We start from the raw sequence: 9,217 nt of genomic DNA, 5'->3' as shown, positions 1-9,217 counted from the left end.
CACACATGAAAAGCGTGTCATCTGCAAACTGTAAGAGACAACACTCAAAACTATTCATTCCCACCTTTACACCCCTAAGTACATCCGTCCTCAGAGCTTGTCTCACCATCCCTGCAAGACCTTCAGCAACCACTAAAAACAGAAAAGGGGCCAAGGGGTCACCCTGTCTCAACCCCCTAGAGGGTTTGAATTCCTCAGTGGGGCTTTCCTTGACCAGTACAGATACATATGACGATACCAGGCACCCTTTAACCCATAATATCCATTTATCATGAAAACCCAACCTCCGCAGCATATCAAGCAAAAAACTCCACCTTACTGAATCATACGTCTTCTCAAAATCCACCTTGAAACATACCCGACTCTTTGTCTTCCTCCTAATCTCCTCTAGAATTTCGTTTGCCATAACAACACTGTCCATAAGTCCTCTGTCGCTTAGGAAGGCTGACTAGCACTCATCTATGACCATAGCTAGGACTTTCTTCATACGACATGACAAAACTTTGGTGATGATCTTGTTTTTTATTTTGCAGAAGATTTGCTTCCAATTCTGTTTCTGGAATCTTGTAGCTTTTATTTTCTCTTTCTTCTCCTCAAAATTTGTTTTTTGTTTTGATTCAAAGAAGCAACTTGGACTTTTGCATGTTTGGCTCATTCACATGCTTCAGATAATTTACCCTAAAAACACAAAATTACCAAAGATAATAGTTAAGGCCCAAATAAACCCAATTATATGAATATTAATTAAAACAATGGATTTATTTATTATTATAGTCCAATAATCTATGATTAAGGCTATTGTGTGTGAATAAATATATGTTCATCAGGCATTCTCTTCTCTCTTGGTTGAGAACCTCTTCGACGATGGTAATATTATAGACATGCCCATTTATCCTAAAACCCTTCCTCATTTCCGCTTTGCAAGATTTAAGCAATCTAACCTGCAGACAGGCGTACTCCAGATTTTCCCACGACAGGGTTGATTCATCAACTTCTACCAATGACGCTACTTCTCCAACCACTTTCGAAAAACAGTATTTGTTCCACAGAGTTAGCGGTAATCCATAGCACCTAACACAAACAATTTTATGGCCTGCTGTATATGATTCGGTCCATGGTTCAATAGATTCAAACAGAGAACCAAACCATTCATTGTTAAGCTTAATGGTTTCTTCCAACCGTTCTCCTTCATTAGGTGTTAGGAGCACAAGATTATCTCCCATAAATCCCAGTTTAACCCTGCTCATACCCCCTTTAACAAACTCTTCCCTCAAGGTAACGAGGGAGACTTCGGAAGATATCCTCCCAACTGCACTAAGGACTAGCCATGACGGAGTGTTTGACTGTTTAGGTTTCGAGATATTGCCCCTTCAATATGTTCTCCTAGTATTTTCACGCCAGACCTCCTTCTCTTTCTGCTTACCCCGTGGACTGACCCCTCGAGAATTTTCAGTTCTAAAAGCATTTAGCCTTTCATGCTTCTCCAATCTACCCTCATTTGAGACAGGAAAAAGTTGCACAAATTCAAACCTTCTTCCCCACCTATTTAAACGCCTTGAGATGAAGACTTCTTTCACTCTAGCCCATTTTTGGAATACCCTAAACATATCATACTCCCGATGATTGTCTGGAAAGTTTGAAAAGAAAAACGTAGAGGAGTTTTCAACCCATGATTTCTTTGCCGGAGAAGCTTCCTTATACTTTGTCGCTCTGCTCCGAGGTTCTTCCCTCTTACACCTCCGCAGTCCCTCCTTAACCCTATCTTTCTCTCTCCATTTCAGGATCGCCATGCGTGCCATTTCTTTCTTTCTTTCTTTCTTTCAAATTTAATATTAACTCTTTCTTTTAATTTTAAATTTAAGTAATTACAAAATGGAAAAATAATCAAAATGAAATATTAATATAAGAATAAAAATAATATCAAATTTGTTTACAACAAAAAATGAAAAAAAAATTATATATAAGTATAGATAATAATATTTTCGTATTAATTTAAATTATATAACTTCTTATTATTATGGACAGTCAAGATCAAAATATAATTGGTCATGACAGTTCTTGTTGGAATACAATGTTATTGAAATTGGTCAATTTGATTTATACACATTTACACTTTTTTTTAATAAGCATAGTTGATAAGTTTGGAAATACTTATTCTAATGAAGAAATAAAATATTCATTAATTGAATCACATGAAATATTTACAATCAATCAATAAAAACTAAAGCAAATTGAGTCCTTTCTAAAGTTTCTGACTAATGATTCCTTGAATTGATCCCACTAGACCCATAACTGTCACAAGAAAGCAAACAAAGCTGAACATTCTAAGAAGAATCCATTGTTTGGTCCAAGCTCCAATTTGCCTCTGTTGCAAGTAGATTTCCACTGGAAAATATATAGCCAATGGCCAGAAGTTTATGGCTCCCAAAACTCCCAGAACTTGGTTGAAGTAAGGAAACAAAATAGCAATCCCAGTGGTTGAAATCACATAAACTGTTCTAAAACACAACCTGAAAAGGTTCAGCTCATAACCAGGGATTAATGGCAATTTTACTATATAAGTCTTGTTTGCAAAATGACTATCTTGGAATTTTCTTGAGCACCATCTATCAGCAGCATTATATATTGGTTGACTGTACATCTGAAAGATCATAAAATTTCTATGGTTAGGTAACATGTAAAGGCAGTAAAAGAATACATTCAAAGGTAACTTCAGCATGTTTCCTACTAGTTGAACAATTTCACTTAATAGAGTATTTTCAAGTAGTAGACAAGTTTATGTTTGAAAAATATTGATGTCACTAAAACATTTTCTTTACAAGTTTTTCCTCTGTCCTGAAATAATTTGCTGTGAAAAGACATGATAGATAACCCATAAGGAAAATAAATAAATAAATTCTAAGAAAAGAAACATTCTTAGATATTCTTATATAAAGTGATGAAATGAGAGATTGTGAATCGAAGAGTTGTATGTGCAAGTGCCAACTGGTGTTCCATGAAATGGCTTTGAGCATTGTATGCTCCATATAGCTAAGTTACTTTATTATAATATATTTGCTTGGTTTTCTTGCTTAGATCTTTATCAGTTGTAAAGAAAACAAGACTAGTGTTGACAACTTGTAGCACTTCTCTGCCAAAGAAGAGTTGTTGTCACACAGCTTATACTGATTTACTATTCATGTTGCCATTTTACTGCCTCTTACAATTGTAGTCATTGGATGGACAATGATGTTTCATTTACATTAACCAAATATCCAAAAACCTCTTGCCATAAGTGATAAAGCATGGAGTTAGTGTAAAGGAAAATCAAGAATGGTATGTTACAGTAGTAGTACCTGATATCCTCCCACCAAATGAAGAATAATGCAAGCATTAGCGAAGGCAACAAGCCAATAAGGCTCATAAAACCCAAACCCTGTCAAGATGTTCCCTGGTGTATCATTTCCAAAAGCTCCATATCCAAAGCATCCACAAGATAGGTAGAAGAATGTTGTCACGATGATTGCAACCATGGAAGCCTTTTTCATGGTTTGATTTTCTGGTGGACTAGACTTCAGGGTGTCCTTTGTTCAAAAAAATCAATGTTTTAGATACAAAATTTGTTTATTTTCTGCATTATAATCGAATGTGAAGATGAAAATATTAAGTTACCTGTATCTCAAGAAGGAGATAGGCATATGGATAAGCAAAAGCAATGTCACCAAGTGCTTGGAAGACTAACCACATCTTGTTAGCAGTGTTAGTAGCAGGTATTCCTGTTATGCTCCCCATAAATCTTCCATTTCCTGCAAGTACAAAATTTTCTCCTTATGATCTTTGTTTAATATCATAATAGTTTTTCCATGTTTTGCAACCACAATTTTTCTGAAGAAATTATACAAAAAAACAAATATACCAAAAATAGGACATGTAATTCGTGGCAACCGTTTAGCACAGATATGTGATACTAAAACATATGATACAAACGATATAGACTTTGAACAATGTTGCAACTTGACAAGAGTTTTGGAATAATATTACTTTCTTTCTTCATCTTGCTGCTTTAATCATCAGAAAGCTTGAAATTGAAAAATAAGCTAAATGTTAAACCAAGAATAAATGCATGGAAGAGAAATTACCTATAACTTTTGCCATACCAAGTCCTAGTCCAATGAAAGAGTATGTAAAGGACATGATTGCAGCCAAAACCGAGACCCATAACATGTTATGGAGGTCTGGTATGAATGACATTACAACTTGAACAGCTCCAAACATCACCATATAAATGTCACCCCCGTAAGTACAAGGAGCTTGATGCCCTTCCTTGTGATAACAATTTGCTTTCAGAATTGCCCTGCATAGTAGAATAAACAAGTTTCATTATGACAGCCACTTGGATATTACAAGATAGATGATGAAATGCTTAGGAAAAGTGTTTAAATGACTTATCAAAAACTAAAAATTAGCACATTCTCTGTAGTATAAGGAGTGATTTCCTCATTTAATAAGAGAAGTACCTTAAACAGTTTGCTGTAGTAAGTACATAAGCACAACTAGTCCCATACAAGGTCAAAATTTGAAGGAAACCAGCAAACCATGTCCTTCTTTTACCTGAAGCAATACAAAAATGCAATGATGGTAAGTTATAGTGAAAATGATAAATAGCCTAAAAACAGTGATTTCATAAGATAATAAAAGAGAGTTCACTACCAAGATTGATTCTAACAGCATCCATGTATGAGTGGTTTCTTTTCCCAGTGACAGGATCAGGGTTTCTATAACAATCAGAAAGGAGGGATGAAGAAACATAGGTGATGATTGCAAAACAAAGCAATGCAACTGGCCCTCCAATCCATCCCAACTGGGCAGTGCTCCATGCAAGAGATAGAACACCAGATCCAATAACAGCAGTTATGATGTGAGCCACAGCACTCCATAAGGTTCCTGTCAAAATTGATGGCAGGATCAAAATCCATGATTCATGATTCAAGTTCATGCAAATGAAAACGGGGTGGTGATGGTGCTATGAACTCTTACCACTCCTTTTAAGATGGCCGTCTTCATCATAAGCAACAAGTTCACTTGTAGCAATCGGCAAAGAGTTTTTCACATCCATCTTTGTCCAAGCTTCAAACTCAAATATTCAATAGAAGCTTGTGGAGGAGTTTACTGCATGTTAACACCATAGAAATGTCAAAAATGGTAACACCAAAGATAAAATGTGAAGCATCAAGTTTGAAGTTGAAATCTCTATGCATGTGATATGAATATGTTGATATAAAATTTTAAGTGACATATATAAAAACATATGTATTATAAACATTAAAAAATTTATAAATATAGCAAAAATACAAAGGGCTAACCTTGTAGACTCAACAAAGATGTAGATTTGAAAAAAAAGTTAAAATTTTTTACTCTTGTTCTGCCACCTAGAAAGTTGTGAACTTTTTCAAGAAATAACTGAAAAAAAGAATTTATAAAGAGTAAAATCTTTAAACTTCTTTCAATTTTAAGAAGAGATAAAATCATTCACACATAAACTCATTCCTTTATAAAAGGAATTTGTAACAGAAGTTTGTAGCTTATAATATGATATTTATTTTTTTTAGATATTGAAAAATATTATATATACTTAATATTTTTTACAAAGTTTTTTAATTTATATCAAATCTTATTTCTCACTAATATATTAAAATCATATTATTAAATAAAGAATTAAAGTAACTACCATCAGGATAAAATAGGAACAAATTTGTTTGGTGTACAAAAAACAATATTGAATATATTTTAAAGATATTAAATTTGAATATATTTTAAAGATATACTAAAAATTAAGAAAATCCATGTTTTATTTTGTCTTCTTTTTAGGAGAGTTTGTTTTTGTTTGTTGACCGATCTACTTCTTTCAAACTTTGTTTTAATAAAATAAATTTATAAAAAAATAAAAATCATGATTCAATAAAATTTACATATTATAAAATTTCATAGACAATAGTATTTTCTACACCAATACTTACAAAATTAAATTTTCTATAATAATTATGCAGACTAAATTATTTTGAGTGAGCTTTTTAAATAAAAAAAAGTTACACTGTATTAATTAAAAGAATAAAATAAAATATATTTTTTTTTAATTAAAAGAATAAAAAACACAGATAATGCAAAGGGCAAATTAAAACCAGAATTGCATGAAATTGAATTATTACAAACAAAGAGTGAATAAAACAACGACCCAAAAACTAAAAAAGTTATTGAGAACTTCATTATTATTCCATATGGATGAAATAGCAAGAAAAACATTATAAGAGAAATACCTGTAATTCACTGAACTTGATATCAAGATCTGACGATGCATGTAAGTATGTGTAACAATGGCAATATTTGAGGCAAGAAAAGTTGTAAATATGCTTTTCATCAATGAAGAAGGAAATATGATAGAAAAATAGGTTGAATTTGGAGAGAGCGCAAAATCTTAAACTTCATTCACACATACTCTGATTAGTATCTTTCATTCCTTTATAAAAGAAATATGTAACAGAATAACAGACTCTTTGTTTCTTAAAATATCAAAGATATTTTGCTTGTTTAGATATTGAAACATATTATATATACTTAATATTTTTTACTAAGTTTTTAATTTATATCAAATCTTATTTCTTACTAATATATTAAAATTATATTATTAAATAAAAATACTTTTTTGCTAAATCTACTTAAGAGATAAACCTATAAGAACCTTTGAGATAGGATATGATAAAATAAATATGATAACTAACCTATCATATATCCTATAAATATTTTCATCCAAAGACAACCAGTTTTAGTTTTATGTTGTTTTGTTACCTTGTTGATTTTATTTTTTAAAAAAATAAATAATAAATAAAAGGAAGCAAAAGAAGACAGTCTTTTAGGATTAAAATAAAGTATTTGTATATTTAGATTGCTAAAAATATAGCTAATCCTTGAAATTTTTATATTTGATTAGGGTTTCTTTAAGATTATATTTAGATGTATATGTTATTCAAACATTGACATTTAGAATAACATTATTGGTTTTGCATTGCGATTAATGGGTTATCTTCTACTCTTTGTGTGCTTCTATTTAGATTGGTTTCGAGTACTATATAAATAAATAATTGATTGTATATATAGACTAAAATGCTTTTTCACCTAAAATAACTAAAGAAATTATATCAAATTAACACAAAGTTATATCATATTAGTATAGTTATAATTAAATTTTAACTAAAATTATGTTAGTATTAGTTGAAATTTGATTAGCACACATTTTAGTAATTTTTAAAAATTTTAATAATTAACTTATAAAATTATTTTAATTATAAAAAATCACAAATTCTTATCGGATATCTAAAAAAATGTATTTTACAATAAAGTAGACTTCATATCAGAATTTATGAAAAGGAAAGACGGTAAAACTAACTATTTAATACTATAAAAACTTAACTTGATTTTGTTTTGGTTACCATAATTATTGAGCATAAATCGTAAAAGGTTTCTTATATAACAAAAACACGAGGAAATAACATTTTAAAAATTTATTTATCTCAAATAATTTTAAATTTAATCCTTTTGTAAATAAATTATATGATTTTTTTTTGCCTTGATCCTTTATCTTTAAGTCTTTTGCAAATAAATATTTTGAAATTTAAATTATTTTTAATCGATTATTATATTTCGTTCTTGAGAAGAAGAATAAAGCAGGCATATTGGAATGGTACATATAATTGAAATGTATATGTATATGTAAACCTTTTACAATTGAAATGTCATGTAATTATATATAAAGGGGTTTTTTCACTTTAACTTTCTCAAAAAAAAATTCTATTTTATTTTTATATAAATATTTGATTTTATTTCATTATTATGGACATTGTGTCATTTTCTATTTTTTTAAAATATTTTAAATTTTAAAAATTTTCAAACCTTAAAGCCTGAAGTTCTCCGTTCCCGGTTCTCCTGTAGCTGGATCCTCCGAAACCACAAGAATCCTTAGTTAGAATGGGATTCCAACTCAGCACATTTTGAGATTTTGAGAAGAGTTGCTCTTTGGAGAGCACAGTACGATGAAAGTTGTGAGCTATGTTCGGGGAGTTATTGTCTATCGTTGGCCTCTATGGTAGAATCAGTCGGGGTCTGAGACTGAGACGCAGTGGTTTACCATGTGAAACACTTCAAATTTTGAAAAAAAAAATTAAATTTCCAAAAAATTTTAAATCTCCAAAAAAGTTAAAATATTTTACATTTTCAAATTTTCAAGATTTTTTACATTTTCAAAATTTCAAAACTTTTAAAAATTTTAAATTTTCAAATTTTTTAAATATATTAGTTAAAAAAATTGGGAACAAAATTTTTATTTGAAATATTTTATGAAAAATGTATGTAAGAATAGTTTTCAAATTGATTTAAGAAGTATAAGAAGGATTCAACGAGAGGAGGCAAAGGGTAAGTGATGAAAGTCTTTTATCATCAGACGTTTTTTGGAAACAATTTTATGGATTTAAATAAAATCATACATAACAGTGACTAAAATATATTTTCTTTTCCCCAAGTTTTATGGAAAAGTTACTTTCAATCTGATTTACTTATTCAGAATCTTCAAACAAAGAGAAACTCAGTTAGAAGAAGGTAGAAAGAGGAAGACACTAAATCCAAGGATATTATTTCCCGTGCGTGTTCCTACCAATGTCATGCTTACCCCAAGTGCAAGGTTCCAATGCGAAGAAACATTGTTAGGAGCGGTGTGTAATCAGGATTCAGTGTGTGTTGCATCATCGTAAAAAAGTTGCATCCGCTTCTACATCCACGAAAGAGTATAGGTAAAGATTGGTATTTTTCCTATTTTATCCTTATATCAATATTTGATTTTATTTCATTATTATGGGTATGGTGTCATTTCCTATTTTTTCAAAAAAATTAAATTTTTCAAAATTTCAAACCCTAAAGCCTTTTCAAAAAAACTTCAAATTTCGAAAAATTGTAAATTTTCAAATTTTTTTTTTTTAGACTATTTTTATTATGTACTTCAAGGTGATCCAGGAATTGAAAAAAATTGGAGAGATAGAAGAGAGAGAAAGCGGAGAGCATAGAGACTTATTGTGTTTATTTAGGGGATTTACAAATCAACTTTATCATTGCAATTTGATCATAATACTATATATTTAACAAATTTTGAGAGTTTAGGATTGTCTCATGAGGAGGCGAACCTTTCCAATAAGGT

The 9,217-nt window shown here is 30.5% G+C and overlaps 1 protein-coding gene across 1 annotated transcript; it reads right to left on the bottom strand.

Moving 5' to 3' along the window:
* Positions 1-2,242: 2,242 nt before the first annotated feature.
* Positions 2,243-5,095, bottom strand: LOC137833076 (probable amino acid permease 7). The gene is made up of 7 exons (XM_068641456.1): positions 5,017-5,095; positions 4,690-4,923; positions 4,497-4,590; positions 4,119-4,333; positions 3,652-3,785; positions 3,336-3,563; positions 2,243-2,641 (listed from the first exon to the last, which is right to left on the bottom strand). The coding sequence occupies exons 1-7, from the start codon at positions 5,093-5,095 to the stop codon at positions 2,243-2,245; spliced, it is 1,383 nt and encodes a 460-aa protein (XP_068497557.1).
* Positions 5,096-9,217: the final 4,122 nt, after the last annotated feature.

The sequence above is a fragment of the Phaseolus vulgaris genome, chromosome 6 (assembly GCF_000499845.2).
Source record: "Phaseolus vulgaris cultivar G19833 chromosome 6, P. vulgaris v2.0, whole genome shotgun sequence".
NCBI lineage: Eukaryota > Viridiplantae > Streptophyta > Magnoliopsida > Fabales > Fabaceae > Phaseolus > Phaseolus vulgaris.
Note: the sequence above shows the minus strand (reverse complement) of the source record. Positions and strands in the feature narration are given on the sequence as shown.

What these genes read in the sequence shown, in the direction of transcription:
- LOC137833076 (XM_068641456.1), bottom strand. Translation starts at nt 5,095, where the DNA reads ATGGATGTGAAAAACTCTTTGCCGATTGCTACAAGTGAACTTGTTGCT. An exon ending in TGCTGTTAGAATCAATCTTG is followed by an intron (nt 4,591 to 4,689) that starts GTAGTGAACTCT and finishes GTATTGCTTCAG; the next exon opens with GTAAAAGAAGGACATGGTTT. An exon ending in ATTTGGTGGGAGGATATCAG is followed by an intron (nt 2,642 to 3,335) that starts GTACTACTACTG and finishes ATGATCTTTCAG; the next exon opens with ATGTACAGTCAACCAATATA.